Source organism: Arachis hypogaea, chromosome 3 (genome assembly GCF_003086295.3).
Source record: "Arachis hypogaea cultivar Tifrunner chromosome 3, arahy.Tifrunner.gnm2.J5K5, whole genome shotgun sequence".
NCBI classification, from domain to species: domain Eukaryota; kingdom Viridiplantae; phylum Streptophyta; class Magnoliopsida; order Fabales; family Fabaceae; genus Arachis; species Arachis hypogaea.
This window is the reverse complement of record NC_092038.1, coordinates 7264838-7283983: the sequence shown is the minus strand read 5'-3', so window position 1 is coordinate 7283983 and position 19146 is coordinate 7264838. Positions and strand designations below refer to the sequence as shown.

The window sequence follows — 19146 nt, the reverse complement described above, 5'->3', positions numbered from 1 at the left end:
AATAATGTGTTGAGTTCTTTTATTGTTAAAAAGTCGTGAACATTTTTTAGTGTACCCGTACAAGTGTATAATAGTGTGACGTCGTAGCAGTATCTCAAAGTGACAGAGTATAGTAAGCGCGAAAAGAGAAAAATCAAATCTATATTGTTTCCATTTCTCAGGGGTTTTATAGTGTTAGGGTTTTACATTTCTTCTTTTTCTTTCAACAATGGCGGAAACCTGCTCCGTCGACGCTTCCCTCTGGTGGGACTCATTCACTCTCTTCTTCACTCAGCTCGAAAACTTATCCCCCTCCTCAGATCTTCCACCAAATTTGGTACAACCTCATCTCTCTCTCTCTCTTTACAGTTTGCGTGTATAAATTTGTGCTTTTACCTCAATTATTCATTCTGCCTTTTATGTTTTTTTGGTATAATTTAGGCGAAGAAGTTGAAGGAAAACCATTCGTGGTTCGCTGACTTGCTCTTGCGCTTCAAGCCACCGAGTCAGAAGTCAAAGGAAGCTTTGAACTCGAAGAAGCTGAAAATTGGATCTCATGAGCTCACAGTTCAACCTGAGCTCAAAGATAAAGCTCTTCAGATTAGCTCCTACTTGGTGAGTTGCTTGCTTGCTTATGTTATCATCATCGCGTTATAGTTTTGGTTTGGATTATTAGTTATGATATGGAGTATCTGAATTGCTTATAGGCAAGTTCAATTATGTTTTGGAATTGTAACTTTGAAAGTTCATGGCAAGTAATATTGTTCTGACTTCTGAGATTGCGGTGCTGCTGGATGGACAAGTTTTTGGTGTTTTTTAACGCGCCTCTGTTTTTTGTTTCAGCTACTAGATGAGGTTCAATCATACATACTTGTGGAAAGGTCCATTAAAAATAACAGTGTGGCTCCTAGTTTGATGTTTCCAGAGTTTCTTCACATGGTTAGTGTCATTCAGTCACCTACCTACTATCCTTTATAACATAGATGTAGTTAGATGCTGACTTTGACAGTGGCCAATTGTTGCGCAATTAACTTTATTAAATTGTGTGAAGTCATAAGCGGAAGGATTCTCTAAAGTTACTGTTTTGTTTGGCTATTGTATGGAGGACCTCTTATCCTTCTTCCACTTGTATTTTTTACCATCAATATTATGAATTCTTCGTTTATAATTTTTTTTTATTTTTTCAAATTTTTTGTTGACATTTATTGTTTGAGACTGACACTAGCAATTGGAACTTGAAAGCTGGAAGATTTGACATAATTCTTAAAGATTTACAACCATGTATTACATTTTTTCAAGTTACTTATTTGTACTTTGCTAGATGTTTAAATTTAATGTTCTTCTTTAGGTCTTGCGGATAACACGATGAGCTTGATTAAAATGCTTGAATATGTACTTATACATTATTTGCCATCAATGTAGCGGGATGTGTGGTTGTAGGAATCTAGTTAGGTGAATAGGTGGATGAAAATAAATGAAAAGAGCTTTGGGTGTTATTTCTGATGGAAAAGTACCACTCAAGTTTAAGTAAAGCTTTTACCGAACAGCTTTAACACTTGTGAGGTAGTATTCAATTGAATGTTGGATGGCAAGAAACCAACAAGAAAATAAACTGTGTTGCAGATATGAGAATGTTGCATTGGATGGATGATGCATAGTGACTAGCCGAGTTAGGATTATAAATTGATGGGTTAGGGAGAAATTTGTGGTTTCACCTAGTATAAAAGATATGGTAGAAGATCATTTTAGATGGTTTGGTCATATGTGTAGATGACCTAAGGATGTGCTATAAGGAGAGTAGATCAAGTTGAACATAGTCCAATAGGTATAAGTAGACAAAGAAAACTCCAGGTAGAAGAATTAGTTAATAACGACACGTAGTCTTGTTTCAATAGTTGAATCACTTGGGTGCTTAATTTAGACAATTTAGAATTTAATCTTCCTATTGGGACAAGGCTTGGTCAATTGTTGCACCCTGTCTCTATGGTCCATCTATCTGCAACCATTTTTATTCCAATTCTTGTAATTGTTGTTTACAAACAATTTATTTTTAATTATTAATCATATTTTGTCTCTTTGTATTGCCTTCGTTGCATACTTGATTTGGTCCAAATTAGGCATTTTAGGTCCTTCCAAACATTATAAGGTCTGGTTCGAGTTGGATGATTCTTGGGGATTTGTTTAGTAAAATATTGGGATAGCTATTGTCAATTATACTTATAATTTCTGATGCTTTTAAGTTACTGATTCAGATTTCATTTCCTTTATGTTGTGGAGATGTTGATTCAATATTACATGGAGCGACAATGCTTGCTGAAGTGCATAAGGTGGATTCTCATGCATGCTAGTAAGTATATATCATGATGTTTTTATGACCATACAATACTTGCTCTGTCTGTTTTGTGTTCTGGAAAGTGCAGACATACTGCAAATGCTTCACGTGTGCATGTGTGCAGGCATGCACACATTTATATTGTATCGAATTATAGTTTTATTGAATATTTTCATTTTTCTGGCTTCTATTAGTTGAACTTTCTAGTTGATGTTATTTTGGCTTTTGACTCTTCATGTAGTTTATATTGGTTCTATATCTGAAGACAATATTGTTAGGGAGGAGGCAAAAAAGCTGTTTGATAATCAGCTAGAAAGTAAGTTAGTATCATTCTTCGAGGACCATTTGTCTTGCAGCTTCCCCGAACAAATGGTATGTTTCTTCTCCATGGGCTAGGCTGCTAGCTGAATCTTTCTTCTTCTTTTTTTTTTTTTGCATTGTGTTCTTGCTATCCTTGTGCGTGTTGTTGATTAGTTTGGTGCATGTCTATGAGACTTGGAATGCTATAAAAGTATACACTATAGAGCAAGTGAGACACTCCATGTTTGAACAATATCTTCTAATGTGAATTTTTCTCTGCCTGTGTTTGGTTTCTTCATGATGTAAATGCTCTAATGACCTAAATATTAATTTCTTAATGACTCAACATGTGCAAATTGTGGAATGCTTGAAGGATGTTGATCTTTTTACTCTGTGGTCTGAGGAGACTCTAATTGAAGACAACTTGATTTTAGATATCCTTTTTCTTGGATACTATGACTCATTTTGTACATGTAGTGCTGAAATATGGAAGAGGTTTTGTTCTCTTTACAAGGTATATTACTACACTTATGCTTTTGATTAGTTTGCTCTGTGATATCTTCATAATCTAATCCTGAAATCTTCATGGATCCAGGGGATCTTACTTGGTGACTATAACTTGGGGAAGCTGGCAATAACTACAGAAGCACAACAGTTGTCTTACCATACTAAAGTTCAGCTGCTTCTTATTTTAATAGAAACACTGAACTTGGAGAATATGCTTCAAATGGTTCATGATGAAAGACCTTATAGGTCAGCATACTTGATTATTTTGCTTTTTTACTTACGAAGCCAAACATTGTGGGATGGTATGTTCTTTTTACTCTTATAGGTCAACCAATGAAACACTATTTGCGGGTCCATACTTTGAAAAACCTTATTTTTGGTGCAATGACTGGCTGAATTTTTGGTCTCATTCTCTATCTGGAACCTAAAATAAAATCGTTGTTGACAATAATGTGTTGGGGTCTTAGGCAACCATGAAGCAGATATTCATTCTTTTGGACTTGCCTTGTTGCCATCCCTAGATATTTCGTTCAATAACTAGATTTCTCTCAAATCATCAAGAAATTTCATATACTTCTGTTCTGTTTTTCAGCGAAGTCTATTGTACTATGATCGTCAAAGCCTTTATTTCTGTGACTCTTTTGAGGGGGTTCTTTGGTCTTGCCTATTGCTGCTATGATGTATGCCTTGGATAGGAATGTTTGCTTATGAGTTGGTATGGTGTAGTGCTATTTATTGTTTCGGTTTGATGGTCGGTTTCAGTCAAATTCTACATTCTTGGTGAAATGGATGTGGTATTCTTAATATTATACTAGACTGCTTTTATTTTATGATTTTTTTCTTATTTTTCTTTTAGGAACTAAATATTTTTTTTCGTTAAGTGCGGTAAAAATCTCTTTTTGCTTTTACAGGAAGGGTGTATGTTCTTTTTCCTTGAATAATGTCCAAGAGATCGATGCACTAGTTTCTACTTTCAGTGGTTTTGAAATGAATGAAGCTGGTCCTCTTGTTCTAGCTTGGGCAGTATTTCTTTATCTGCTCTTGACACTTCCGGGTAAAAATGGGACCAATGAGCTAATGGTATGCGGTTGAGTTATATGTGAGATTGTTGTTTATTGATGACTTAAGCATGAGCTTTTGTATTACAAAGATAACCTCTTTTCTTGCTCTTCACTCAGGAGATTGATCACATTGGTTATGTTCGTCAAGCCTTTGAGGCTGGATTCTTACGTTACTGTCTTGAAATTCTTGAGTGTGACATCTTCAAGGAGTATGATGTACGTCATTCTTTGTTCGGTAGCATGATGTGATGTAGTGGATAAATTTTGTCAAACATTGATTTTCTACACTTAAAATATTTTATATTGAAGCATTCAACCATTTATTTGACTGAATTATGCTTATTGTTAGCAAAATAGGCATGATATATTTTAATATTTATACACATAATATCGATATTGTACCTGTACTTTATTTATTCATAATTTTTTTTTTGTGGTCTGCCATCTGAATTATTGTACAGCTAATAATTTTTCACTTCCATTTAGGGCCCAGCGTCTGGTTATCGCAGTGTTTTGAGGACATTCATATCTGCATTTATTGCATCTTATGAGGTCAACCTTCAGGTATGGATTGTAAAATCTGTAGTTTGTTTTAAGGAGATTATGTATCACTTTCTCATTTGATCTGCTCTAAAATTGGTACAGCTAGAGGACGGTAACCCTGCTTTGATACTGGATATTCTTTGCAAGATCTACCATGGAGAGGTTTGGATGTATAATCATTGTTCTTCAGGTCATTCGCTGCTTTAGTAGCATGATATCTGTTAGTGAACAATTATTGATTTAAGAACCTTGCTTGTTAAATTTCAGGAGTCACTATGTACTCAGTTTTGGGACAAGGAAAGTTTTATTGATGGTCCAGTTCGGTGTCTTCTTTACAACCTGGAGAGCGAGTTCCCTGTCAGGACTCTTGAACTTGTACGGCTCTTGTCTTCCCTTTGTGAAGGCACTTGGCCTGCAGAATGTGTGTAAGTATATATAATTCATGTATTGGAATGACACTGCCGTTGGCCTCTCAAAGACAACAGTACCTAGTTTCTCCACAGTTGTTGGAAATGATTCTTAGATACATTTTTACAACAGGTATAACTTTCTAGATAAGTCTGTTGGTGTATCATCCTTGTTCGAGATTAGCAGTGATTCACAGGTAGATGATGCCTCTCATATGGTTGAGGCACGACAGGCAGTGCAAGTTCCTGGAGTTGAGGGTTTTTTTATTCCTCCTGGTACTCGTGGGCGTGTCTTGAAATTTGTTGGAGAGGATACTGCCCTCGTGCGATGGGAGGTGATGATTTATAGATTTTATTTCTTATATGTTGCTTATGTAATATTGCTATTTTGTCTCCTCTTTGCCTTAGTAAAGGAGATTTACATCTAAACAGTCTTACTATAGACATGCTACATGATAGGGTTCAATGACATCGTTTGATCCATGTAGCCAACCCTATTGTGGAATAAGGCTTTGTTGTTGTCATTATTGTTGTTGTTTGCCTTAGGAAAGGATAGGTCTGGAATATCCAGTAACCTGAAACACTGCCAATTGATCACATTAGTGAGGCTGGTCTGACTTCCTGAAAGAAAGATTTTATTTATTTTTTAAAGGGTAAAGTATACTTTTTGTCCTTAAAGTTTGGTAAAAGTTTCAAAAATACTCCTAAGTTTTATTTTGTTTCAATTTTGTCCCAAAAGTTTTCGATTTGCATCACATATACCCTCGGCGGCTTAATTTTCAAAAAATTTAAGACCAATCTAACAATAATGCATGAAAATTATGTTTGATTTGCTTGTGTTGAGGGTTGTTCTTATGAAATTGTTGTTGAATTGGTCTTAAATTTTTTGAAAAATTAGCCGTCAGGGGTATATTGATGCAAATCGGAAACTTCTAGGACAAAATTGAAACAAAATAAAACTTAGGGGTATTTTTGAAACTTTTGTCAAATTTCAGGGACAAAAAATATACTTGACCCTTTTTTAAATACTGTGTTGTAACAATGTTAAAAGTCATTTGCTTGAATGTCACCACTGCTGATTTTAGGTATTTATTTTATTTATACTTAATTTGATGATTGTACTTGCTCGCCTGTCCCAAACTAGCAAAATGTGTAAAATTCTCTATAAATTATTTGGTGACCATGACATATCTTTTCAGTCTCAAGTGTTATTCTTTAAATATAATTGCTTAGTGTTTTTTTTTTAAATTTTATTTTTATTCGTCAAGTATTCTTGTGTTGAAAATCATAAATGGCCCTTTTGTTGTTATATACCTTATTAAATTCACAGTCTGTGCTCCCCCCTCCTCCCTCCTCTTTTACTTGTCAAAATTAGGATGTTCAATTAGATTAGATGAAATTGGATGATAACCTTTTTGTTCAGAAAAAATTAAAATCATGTGTACAGTAAGGAGAATTCTATGATTGCTATTATTATAGTGGATAATAATGACTATGAAATTTTTGCAACAGTTAAAAAATGTAGTTGAATATTATATTATTTTTTGGGGAGGGCTTCATATCTCAACATAAAACTTCCTCATTTTTATGCTGACAAAATCTTCTTCTAGTATGCTCCATCTGGGGTGTTTCTTTTGCTCCTACGTTTGGCCCAAGATGTGTACTTGAATAACAAGGAGGAAGTTCTTTGCACGCTTGACCTGCTCAGCAGATTGGTGTCCTTTAATACTGTAAGTTTATTTATTTATTTATTTTGTTAAAAAATTAGTCAGAAGGAGAGCCTTGGTGCAATAGTTGAGTTGTCTCAAGATGTGGAAACAACCACTGATGTAATTAGCTGTATACATTACACCCTTTGGCTGTAGCCTTTCCCCAGACTTTGCGAGTCTGCATTAACACGGGGATGCCTGTGCAGCGGGCTGCCCTTAAAAAAATTGGCCACTGCTTGATAAAGATTGTAACTGCCTTCATGGCTTTATTTATGAAAATGTAATACACTGTTTACTATTATGTTATATGCGTCGTGGATGGCATCATGTGATTAGACTTTTAAGTAGCACTTTTAACACTAAGATCAGTGCATCACTTCTAGCAATGATCTTTGTATGCCTGATCAACTTTGGTCGATTGTTGATTTTGACTTACTATGATCTGCTCACCTCATAATATTGTTTCTTGTATTTGTTGGATTTACCTAATTTACCATGAAGGCTTCCAGCGTAATTAGTTATAAAATGAAACATTAGTTTAACCTACATGCTATTGGGGCAGTGATGGAACAGCTGCCCTGCCATTGCAAACTTTGTGAGTTACAAGATGTTCCTTACATTTGTCACAACATACCTTCCCTGCCATGGTTCTGCATTCGCCCTTTAGCCTGTAGGATATTCTGTATTGCTGAGCCCTGATCTAGGAGCCTGTGATTTGGGTTGTTGGACATCCCAAGCCGGAGTGAGCTAAATGTAGACTATTTTGGAATTTTAGGTTGTCTGAAGTCCAATTTTACCCTAAAATGGCCTCCCAGCTTGTACCAACTTACGTGAATTCTTTGTGCGTCTCATAACGTTATCCCCTCTTCTTCTACTTCTTCTCAAAATCACATATTCACTTACTATATGCAGGCTGTCTGTTTTGCTGTGTTAGACATTAGCAACTCTCTACAGTTCCATGCTATTGGCCTGATGAACGAGCAGATTGAAAAGAATGTCTGGTAAATTGTTTTATTTAGAATAAAGTACTGTTTTGGTCCCCAATGCTTGGGGTGAATTCTGTTTTGGTCCATAACGTTTTAATCGTCCTATTTTTATCCCAAAATGTTTAAAGTATCATCAATGTTATCCTACCGTCAAATTCCTCACTAACAATTAACGAAATTGATGTACTATTAATAATGCTTTTGTTAAAATTAGTTTGCTCAACCCCTCTCTCCTACCTTCACCTTCTCAACAAGCTCAAACCCCATTCTCCTATTCCCTTCTTCCTCCTAGTGTAAAAAGGAGCAAGAAAATGAGGTTTGGGCTTGTTGAGAGGGTGAAGATGGGAGAAGGGGATTGAGTAAACATAGTTTTAACAAAATCTTTATTAATACTACATCAATTTCGTTAATTGTTAGTGAGGAATTTGACGGTGGGATAATATTAATGCCATTTTAAACGTTTTGGGATAAAAATAGGACAAGTAAAACGATAGGGACCAAAATAGGATTCACCCCAAACGTTGGGGGACCAAAAAAGTACTTTACCTTTTTATTTATTATTGCTCTTTTACATCTTTGTTTAATTTTCTAATTTGTTTTAACCCCCTGGCAGGGGGTTTTGCATGTGGTACTGAGTGTCTTGATTGATTAATTTTCCTTGTTTTTTCAGGGTGGTTGAGATCATCTGTAATCTGGTTAAAAACCTGCCTCTGAATTCCTGTAGTGCTGCACTTATGTCAATGGCCATCAAGATCTTGGTGACTATGTTGATTTGGTAAATTTAACTTATGCTACGTGGAAGTTGAGCAATTTCGTTTCATTTCTACATCTCAAGGTTAACAGAAATAAAATTTCCCAAATCAATGAATTGATATGATTTTGTATCTTGAGAATAAGCAAATCATACTATTTTTGTGGATTTTTTCAAATCCTTTTCCTGTTGACTTCAATGCTTTTTGGTATTGGATCTTCATTTTTTCTTCCCTGAATTAATGATGTTATTTGAGACTCACAAGTCTGAATAAATTTTTCCCCCTTTCCTGTGCAGTTCTCCAGCTAATGTTACAACAGTTGCTTTAAATGCAAATCTATTTGATATCAATTTGCAGACTGCCGTGTTCAGTGTAGGCAACAATGGCTTCTCAAGGTAAACCCTATTTTTAGAACAGTATGCATATAAAAATAAAAACTTACTGTAGTTAATAAATTGATTTGAAATTGTCCTCATTTGTATGACTTCCAACTATTTCTTTTACATTTTTCTGGTGGCCTTTTGGTGTCAGTAGATTTTATTGCTATCAATTTTCGATATATTTTGATCTAGAGGAAGTTATATCTACCAATATTTCTGTCTTTCCCAGTGGGTCATGGTTGCTTTCCAGCAAACTGGCAAGGATGATTTTAACTGATTGTGAGATGAACAGTAGTGACTGCCCCTTGGCAATATCAGGTACGTCTGATACAATTTCTAATTCATTTTATTAGTAATTTGGTGTGGTCTGTTACTCCTATTGTTTGTGTCTCTTGTGTTGTGCTTATGGCTTGCTTTGGTTTGACTACATGAAAATAGGTCTATATCTTCGAAATATTTTACAATGGTTATGGCATGTTATCTATTTTTTTTTCTTTCTTCCAGATGTTCAAAACAACAACATTTCTAACTGGGTCTTAACCTACAGTATGGTTATTTTGAAAAATTTATCTAGTTCCAGTGTTACATCAGAATTAGAATTCTTTCATGGTGTTATGCTTATCTAGGAGCACCTTTCACTGTAATGTAGGAAATTAATTAATAATTATGATCCGATAGGAAACAAGGGCTATAATGTTGACACAAATATGAGTTGTCTATTAACTTTTATTACAATCTACTGATGCAGAGACAAGCTAATTTTTTTTTGTAATAAAGAACTATTCACGAGTTGTTGATTTGGCTTGGTTTTGTGAAAATTCTGTGCGCATTTCTTTTTGTTTGTTGTTTTGTCTTGTGTTGTTTATGTTTCGTTTTGTTTTTTCTAAATACTCTTATGCCTTAGTCGTAATCTTAATGATCTTTATAAGGAACATCCCTCTTGGATATGTTGAGACTTGAGAGATTGGAAAGCTATACTTTATAGATAAATCTTTTGTCTTTTGCTTTTGCTTTTGTATAGAGGATTCCTTATGCTTTAATTTGTATCATCTTTCTCTTCTTAATGAAATTCTTCTTTACAAAAAAAAAAAAAATCTTGCAGTGCTGGACTTCACCATACAGCTTGTAGAGACAGGGGTGGAGAATGATGCTCTCCTGGCACTGATCATTTTCTCTGTACAATTTGTCCTAGTCAATCACCAGTATTGGAAATACAAGATAAAGCAAACCAGATGGAAAATAATGTTGAAGGTAACTCCTTAATCTGTTTGAAGCCATGAAGATTGTGTTGTCTTTTTTAGTTAATCTTTATTAGAATAATTTTGATACTCTGGATGACTAAAGTGCTTATAATTCTTCATGTTAGTTGTTAACTTGGTTTAGTATTATTATCAAGCCATCTCTTTCAAAAGATTAAGTTATTGGGTACGAATTATGTTATATCTAAGATGTCTGCTCATTTAAGATCCTCATTTGGCTATGACGTGTTGATAATGGCCCACCCACCCTACTTTGTGCTGAAATTTAACTTTTATTTGGAAGGATAAAAAAGGGGAGGAGGGGAAGCCAAGATTAAGCTCGTCCTCTTAGTTATGGATGCTTTGATACGATGACATGAAACTATTTCTTCCAAAAGTTTAACTTATTGGGTAAAGTGAGCACGTATCATAAAGGTACATGGATAATTTTATTTAATTAATATGAAAATAAAACACAAGCTATTATGATCTGTTATTGTTGACTGCTTTTTGGGTTGCTATCTTTGGCATCCACCATTAGTAGCAGTCTATCTCGGTTGCTTCTAATTTGTTTAAATAACAGTGGAGAGTGATTATTAAAACTAATTATAGGTTTTATATATAAGAATTAAGATAGATTATGCCCGCGGCTAACTTTGGGATACTTTTGGAGGAGGGGAAGCCAAGATTAAACTCGACCTCTTAGTTATGCATGCTTTGCATGATGACATGAAACTATTTCTCCTACAAGTTTAACTTATTGCGTAAAGGTACATGGATAATTTTATTTAATTAATATGAAAATGAAACACAAGCTATTATGATCTGTTATTGTTGGCTGCTTTTTGGGTTGCTATCTTTGGCATCCACCATTAGTAGCAGTCTATCTCGGTTGCTTCTAATTTGTTGCAATAACAGTTGAGAGTGATTATTAAAACTAATTATAGGTTTTATATATAAGAATTAAGATAGATTATGCCCATGGCTAACTTTGGGATACTTTTGCAGGTTCTTGAATTGATGAAAAAATGCCTGGAGTCGATGCCCTGTTATGGAAAGTTGGGAGAGATCATACACAAGGTGTTATTCTCTGATTCTTCCATCCACAACACACTCTTCCAAATTGCTTGCACTACTGCCCAAGCCTTGGAGGTTACAAATATTGAAACTTATTTCTTTTCATCCTTGTGTTAATCTACTTTGCTTTTTCCTACATCATATTGACAAAAATATCTCTTTTACCAGAAACTGCATGTAAGTCGCCTCTTTGATCCAATGGAAATTGAGGGGATACAGCTTGCTATAGGATCTGTCTTGGACATTCTTGTGGTTATGCTGACTAGACTGTCAAAGGTATAGGGGAAAGCTAGAGAGTTTCTTTTTTTTTTTTTATCTTAAATGAGTATAAATGGAATAGTTTAATAGTTACAGATGGTTATGATTACAGGAATCCATGTGATATTGCTATGTTGATGTGATGGATCATGGATGGATATCATGCTTTTCTTTTGTTGTTTGTTTAAGAAGTTTTAAGCATAATTGTCTTTATGCTGCAGATCATATTTTCTGCCTTCCGCTATCCATTAATTCTTTGTTTGATATGCTCTATATTCCTAATATATTTGCATAAATGGACACACTGAAAGTTATTGTGTGATGTCAGGATAACTCTTCCAGCTTTCCCGTTTTTCTCCAAGCAGTGTTCTCATGCACAACCAAATCAGTTCCTCTTATCACTTCTGTTACTTCTTTGATTTCATACTTCCGGGATCCTGTAAGAATACTAGCCACGCTGGAAATTTAGTGCTATTACATTGATTTTTTTATTTAAATGCCTTGTGCTTTTGCTCAACTAATCACTAGGAATGTGACAACGAGTTTTACTTTTTATTGAACAATAACTAATCTGCTTATTTCTGCTCTCTTTTTGTTCCATCAATTAGAGATCTTTTAGAAACTTGTGTTTTCTTACTCTGTTACTGTTATGTATTGATTACATTTGCTGAACAATGAACTGACATTGATTACATTCCTAATTTCCTATATTGTTTTGCATGCCTGCTCATCCATTTGCTTCTAGTATAGTTCATCATTTCATTTTATTAAAGACTGATATCTTTCTAGGCCATCCAGTTGGGTGCTGTCAAGTTCATTTCAATGTTATTTGTCACGGCAGATTGTTGTCAACCATTTTCGTATGGAACCACGTTCTTTGCTCCTGATAATGAGGAGGTTTGGCATTGTAGTTTCATCTTACAACTTTATTTTCTTTTTTTCTTCTGAAATTTTCTGCAACTTTACTTGTGTTATTTTGACCTAAGTGATAATCTTCTAACTGGTTTTAGATCATGGATTTGAGGCGTTCTGCAAGCTACATACTGCAGGAGCAACTGCTATCAAATGAAGACCTTTTTGTTGCAACACTTAATTTATTCACTTCTGCAGCACGTTACCAGGTCTATATCATATGTTGTAAATTTTCTGCTGTTGACACTGTTATCCCCCACCCCCTCTTAAACACATTTCAAAATGAATGCTACAACTTTTTGCATCACTTCTTTCATGAGTAGATGTGTCTACTGTTTGTTGAGTTTTCATGAGGATATTGCATCATGACAGGCCAACATCTAATTTTCTAGTTTTTCTCAGGGCTCTGTTCCATCATTATTGGGTCAGGGGGTGGTGAAAATCCCTTGTTCAAGCATCATATTCTGAATTGATGTTCCTTGTTGCAGGCTGCTTTTGTTGTTGCTATCTTTGCTCCAGATGCCGGCAATGAAGACCAACATAATACTGGGGATCCAAAGTCGCAAAGTAGTGAAACTTCTCTGGTACCGCTAGTATCCAAAAAATCAAGTTTACTAGATGCGCTTATGCTCTACATTGAGAGGGCATGTGATTTGATCAAAAGGTAGAACCTATGGGCGGGACGGGGAAAAATGTTCCTTTTGCATCTGCATGTTTTTTCTTTCTCTTTCTCTTTTTAAGGAAACTTTAATCTCCATTTTCACTGCTTAATTTCTCTGCTAATTTTAATTAATAAGTTACTCATTGTACTTTACTATTTATCTTCAGCAAGCCTCGGATACTGCTTAGTGTACTTAACTTCATGGTTTCCCTGTGGCAAGGGTCTCCTCAATATGCAAATCTCTTAGAAATTTTGAGAAGCTATGGAAAGTTTTGGCGACACTTGGCCGACGCAATCTCAAATGTTTCCAACACTGAGATCCCTTTACTTGAAAGTGTAAAAGAAGAAGATGCTTGCAATCTGGCATACAGTTTCCATTGTCAATCTGCCATTCTCAGAATCATGGCATATGAATTGTTTTTGCAGAAAAAGTTGTTGCATGCAGAGTTACTTGGGAAGGATGAATCTAAGGACAAGGAGAAAAATGCCACAAAATCTGACAAATCTAATACCACAGATTTTCATGAACTTAAGGGAATCTGGTCTTCATGGTTCAAAGATTCTGTCTTACAAAAACTAATAAAGTCATATACTTGTTGTGGATATAAGAATGATATATATTATGGTGCAAAGGTTAGCTTTTTTTTTTTCCAATCTCCTGTTGGTTTAATAGGTGTGGTTGTCTTTGTTGTGATTCAGTTAATTTTATAGGCCGCCTTCTCATTATTTTGTTGTCGTTGTCTGGTCTTGTGATCATACTAAGATAAATAGTGATTCTTCTCGTTGTTATGTCACCATTCAATACCTGTTCAATATTCTACTTAAATGCAACTTTTATCCTATATAAAAGTTTATATGCAATACAATAATATTATTAGATTAGAAATTAGTATTCCTTTTCTAATTCAAGTACAGCATGAAGGTGTATAATTTTATTATGCAACTGGATGTAAATTTTCAGGTGGCCACCAATTCATTCTCTGTTCATGTGATGGAAAAATTAGCTGTTGGTGACTCGGGAAGTTTATCTGTGTCATTGCTTCAGAAGATTCATGGAAACCTCATAAAGGTTCAACATCTAATTTCTTTGCTTTGGGATACTGTAATATTCCTGTTTGCTATGGTGCACGTGTTTAATCGTGAAGTTTTATTAAGATGTCAGGCTTCAAAAGAAAAAGCTACTAGCCAGAGCTTTTGGTTATATATATATATATATATATATGAAATCAGTTTTCACCTCATTGACTATTTTATGTGTTTTCTAATTTACATGTACAATTGTTTCCTGTTTGCAGTTGAGCATGCATCCTGCTTTCTCTGAATTGTTGTCTCAATACTCACAGCGCGGTTACAGGTGATTTCTAGTTCTTAAATAAAAGGATTTCTATATCATTTACATTGTGTTTGAGTATCACAAACTTGCAGTATTGATGAATTGTTTTTCTTTTTGCTCTCCATATTATCATACATTTCTCCAATTAACATTTAGACCACTTATTTTCTCTGTTTACCCATCATTCTATCTCAAATATTAAGCTGAAATAACAAATTGAGGACCAAATTTATTAATGAGATTCTCAACAATTTAACAATAGTCACAAGTAATCTTTTTTCCCCCATCGTACAATTTATATCTTGACTTCACCTTTATCATAATTAGGTTCTATTTCTTAATTTGTATAGTGAGGGAAAAGAACTGAAGAAGTTGATACTCAGTGACCTCTTTTATCATTTACAAGGAGAGCTTGAAGGGAGAAAAATTGGTATTGGACCATTCAAAGAACTATCTCAGTATCTCATTGAATCAAATTTTTTGGGAACCTACCAACACCAGTTCAATGAAGACTCTCTTGTGAAGAATGTATACTTGTTTGACCTGAAACGATTGCGAGCAGATATGAAACTAGATGTTTGGGATTGTTCTCATTGGAGAACATCTAGGGATATTGCAGAAACTATGTTGAGTTTTCTGCAGGATGCAAACTCAATTATGTTGCTGTCAAGTTCAAGGCTTTCTGCATCAAAAGGATTAATAGCTGTTTTGGCTGTTTGCCATGATAATGTGAGACTTTAAATTTGAACACCTTTTATTTCATATTCCAACTGAGTGATAGAGATAGAGTTATAACTTTCAAATGTTGGAATACTCACATGATTGCTCAATAGTGCTGTTGCTTAGTTATCTCCTTACGAATTTCAGCAAATCTGCTTAGTGCCTATGCATGATTCTGATATATGGAAAATAGGATGTTTTAACAAGCTGCAATAAAATATCCAGAACTATTTTCCTCATTTTTTAACTATTGTCATGTGAAGGTGTGATTATAACATTTTGTTTTGCTAATAGTATACTGCTATGGTTCGAGTGGTTTTATCGTGCTGAGTATAAATGTCCAATAGGAGTGAAATGATCTGTTCATGAAGAGTTCCTTTATTTTTTTTCCTGAATGGCAGCATAAAACTTTTATCCAATCTTTGTAGTTTGTTACAGGGTATATATACCCTAACATGATAAATTCTTTTTAATTGGTATAATCATTCAAGTTTTTTCATCTTTCTGCCCTTTGGTGGTGGATTGTCTCTGTTCAATATTGAATTTATTTATTTATTTTTTCACGTATTCATGCAGTTGTTAGGGAAGGCTACTAAAGAAGAGGGGATCCCAGATGAACTTGTAATCTCCTGCATAGATAGTATTTGCAAGTCTTTGCTTGCAACAATTGAAACGTTATCACCTGTTCTTGATGCCTCCGAAGATGTATTCAATTTTCTTGCTTCTCAAGTAGAATTGCTTTTCCACTTGATGAGAACTGTCAGAAGGAGCATCCCCTTATCTGCATCTCTACTTGTTTTGAAATGTGCAAGTTCAGGTCTCAAGCTGTTGAGTGAAATTAAGAGGTTGCCTTCTGGGGCTGATGATATCATGGTGCTATTGCTGACATTGCTGCTTTTGGTACTACAGTTCAACTCCCTCAAATCACATTCAGATGGGGTGGCAGATGAGAGTTCTGACGAGAACTTCTCAAAGGTTTCAAATGCAACCCTAGGCCTGCTACCCGTTCTTTGCAATTGCATAACAACTTCAGAGCATGGTATGCTGTCACTGTCTGTTATAGACTTGATATTGAGAAGCTTCTTGATGCCAAGGACTTGGCTACCTATCCTGCAGAGTCATCTTCAGCTGCAGCTTGTTATGCTAAAACTCCAAGATAAAACTTCGCCCTCGATTCCAATGATATTGAAATTCTTTTTAACCGTTGCACGAGTTAGAGGAGGTGCTGAGATGCTTTATAGTTCTGGTTTCTTGTCGTCACTGAGAGTGTTGTTTGCCGAATCTTGTGAGATTTTCTCAAGAAGTGGAAGCCAGAATCCAGTCAGCTCATATGAGAAGTCTGAAACCCCCCAAGACATTTGGGGACTTGGATTAGCTGTGATTACATCTACCCTTCAATCCTTAGGAGACAGTTCTTCCGGAACTGCTATTGTGAACAGCATGATACCTTACTTTTTCTCAGAGAAGGCTCATCTTATTTTTTCTTCTCTAAATGCCCCAGCCCTTCCTTCTGATGATCATGACAAGAAAAGACCTCGGGCACAGAGATCAGGGATTTCTTTTGCCACTCTTAAAGAAACAGAACATACTTTGATGCTCATGTGTGAGCTTGCAAAACATTGGAGTTTATGGATTAAGGCGATAAAAGATGTAGATAGACAGCTCAGAGAGAAATGTATCCATCTTTTAGCCTTTATTAGCAGGGGAACTCAACGTCTTGGTGATTTTTCAAGCCAGAATGCCCCTCTATTGTGTCCACCTACTACGAAAGAGGATTTTGAAATTTTCTTGAACCCTTCATACATCAGTAGTAGAAAAGGATGGTTTGCTCTCTCACCACTTGGATGTGTGCCAAAACAGAAGATCTCTTCCTTGTCAACTGCAATATCTATCTCTGGTGAAGCATCTGAGAGTACTGATCCTTCTCCAAAAACACACTTTTCTGACGCTGTAGCTGTGCAGGTTTATAGAATCACATTTCTTCTATTAAAATTTCTCTGCTTACAAGCCGAGGGTGCTGCTAAAAGGGCTGAGGAGGTTGGCTTTGTTGATCTTGCACATTTTCCTGAGCTTCCTATGCCAGAAATTTTGCATGGACTGCAGGTACAATGAATTTCAGAAGCATGCGCTGCTTTCATTTGTTATAATTTGCCAAGATATAGAAGAATTCTGAATGATTTATTATTATGCAAGGGTGCTTACACATTGACTTAGAATTACATTAATTTGCAGTTCATTCATTCCTTATATTTTGATTTCAAGGCGCAACTTCATTATGGCACATCTGAATAAAAAATGTGCATATTTTGAAGTTCATTTGAGCTTATTCGCTTTGTGGTGCAGGATCAAGCAATTGCTATTGTTACTGAGCTTTGTGATTCCAACAAACTGAGGGCCTCTCGAGACACACAGAACGTTTGCAACTTAATGCTGCAAATTTTTGAAATGGCCTTGCACTTAGAACTTTGTGTTCTACAAATTTGCGGAATAAGACCTGTATTAGGTCGTGTGGATGATTTTTCAAAAGAAGTCAAATCCTTATTCAGTGGTAATATATTCATATTTCTGTCTGTACCCGCACTTGATTCGTTTGCCCTTTTTAATATTCTCACTTTAGATTTTTTATGCCTACTGGAAAAGTGTGTCTAATATTTATTTCTTGATGCCTTTGGCAGCAATGGAGGGCCATGCTTTTCTAAAAGCATCTAGCAAGTCTTTAAAACAGATGATATCGTGTGTCTATCCTGGATTGCTGCAGGCGGAGAATTTCATGTGAGTCATCCCCTGGATAAGAGAACATTATTGATTGTACAGAATTTTTCGTAGTGCCAATTAGTCACAACTCTTTTTTCTTCTACTTTCTTGTAGCTAGATATTCCACATCATGATATATAAATGTGGATTATTATTCTTCATATTTGTAGCATATGTTTGTGTTTATCCCTTTCTTGTGGGGAGAAAAAAAAAAAGAAAAAAGGAAAAAAAAGATGTCATCCTTCATCAGTGGGAGTGATTATTGATATGTAGTGCGCTACATCATTGTCATTCGAAAATTGGTTTCCTTCAGGAGGTCCCTGTGTCATGCCATGTTTAGTCGGTGATGGTGATGACTCCATCGGCCCATCGTCTTTTGGATCTCCATGATCAGGACCTTGTAAAGGGCATAGCAGTATGAGTGTTTTGCAATGGATGCCAAATTTCTGGTTTTGCCTATGGTTTAGAATTAGTAGGTGAATGATTTTCAAGCAATACTGGAGCTATAGGCCTTTAGTTAACATTATACAAATAATAGGAATAAGGTCTCGCTTTTAGCTTTTGATTTTTTTCTTCTTTTTACCAAGTTTATTATCCTAACTTCTTGTTACGAGTATTAGGAATGATCTTTGGAGAAAAGAAAGGAAAAAAAAATATGAATACTTATTTGGGTTCTGATAATTTTTTGAAAATACTACGAGCCTTTCAAGAAAAAAAAATTATTTAATTAACTTCGTGAGATTGGTTAGTGTTTTTATCAATGATCTTTTTCTAGAATATGTTTATGTATTTTGTTAATTACTAATATTTTTTAATTTTACATAATAAATTTAGTCAATGTATTTAAAAAAAATTAAAAAAATAAAAAAATTAACAATGATTTTTAAAAGATAACGAAATTTTTTTAAAAAAAGATTTTGTTAATTTTAGTTAATTTTTAATGAATAATCAACAATTTAATATGTTATTTAGATTTATTTTGTTAATATAGAGAAAAAATATCAATATAGTGGTTAATTAATTTTACAGAAATAAAGTTCAAGAGCCGGAGGGGAGAGGGGGTTTGTTTTGTATAAGTAAATATGTGCTTGTTTGTAGAATTCGTGAAAATAGTCTGCATTTGTGGCTGGGGGAGTACTGGAATATTATCTTAAGCGGGGATTCTTTCGTTAACTAATAAGTAAAAACCGGCATATGGTGATAAAGGTTTATTCCAGTTTCAATTTGTTAATTTGAG

At 34.9% G+C, this 19146-nt stretch overlaps 1 protein-coding gene across 3 annotated transcripts; it reads left to right on the top strand.

Annotated features, from left to right (window-relative positions):
* The first annotated feature begins 51 nt into the window (after nt 1-51).
* Nucleotides 52-18155, top strand: LOC112789212 (uncharacterized). 3 transcript variants are annotated; one of them, XM_025831009.3, is made up of 32 exons: nt 52-316; nt 421-594; nt 823-918; nt 2257-2326; nt 2553-2683; nt 2985-3125; nt 3207-3364; nt 4030-4198; nt 4297-4395; nt 4666-4743; nt 4825-4884; nt 4990-5147; nt 5263-5464; nt 6740-6859; nt 7751-7839; nt 8495-8599; nt 8873-8971; nt 9186-9274; nt 10059-10207; nt 11203-11346; nt 11440-11547; nt 11858-11968; nt 12319-12426; nt 12540-12650; nt 12930-13105; nt 13270-13735; nt 14064-14171; nt 14398-14456; nt 14786-15164; nt 15732-17258; nt 17499-17703; nt 17831-18155. In XM_025831009.3, the coding sequence occupies exons 1-32, from the start codon at nt 209-211 to the stop codon at nt 17929-17931; spliced, it is 5898 nt and encodes a 1965-aa protein (XP_025686794.1). In that variant the 5' UTR covers nt 52-208; the 3' UTR covers nt 17932-18155. The 3 variants fall into 3 exon arrangements, with proteins under 3 accessions (XP_025686794.1, XP_025686796.1, XP_025686798.1); XM_025831011.3 differs by having other exon boundaries at nt 171-316; nt 2232-2326; XM_025831013.3 differs by lacking the exons at nt 52-316; nt 421-594; nt 823-918; ... (2 more) ...; nt 2985-3125; nt 3207-3364 and adding an exon at nt 3711-3833.
* Nucleotides 18156-19146: the final 991 nt, after the last annotated feature.

What these genes read in the sequence shown, in the direction of transcription:
- LOC112789212 (XM_025831009.3), top strand. Translation starts at nt 209, where the DNA reads ATGGCGGAAACCTGCTCCGTCGACGCTTCCCTCTGGTGGGACTCATTC. An exon ending in GTGGATTCTCATGCATGCTA is followed by an intron (nt 2,327 to 2,552) that starts GTAAGTATATAT and finishes CTCTTCATGTAG; the next exon opens with TTTATATTGGTTCTATATCT. An exon ending in TGGCTGTTTGCCATGATAAT is followed by an intron (nt 15,165 to 15,731) that starts GTGAGACTTTAA and finishes GTATTCATGCAG; the next exon opens with TTGTTAGGGAAGGCTACTAA.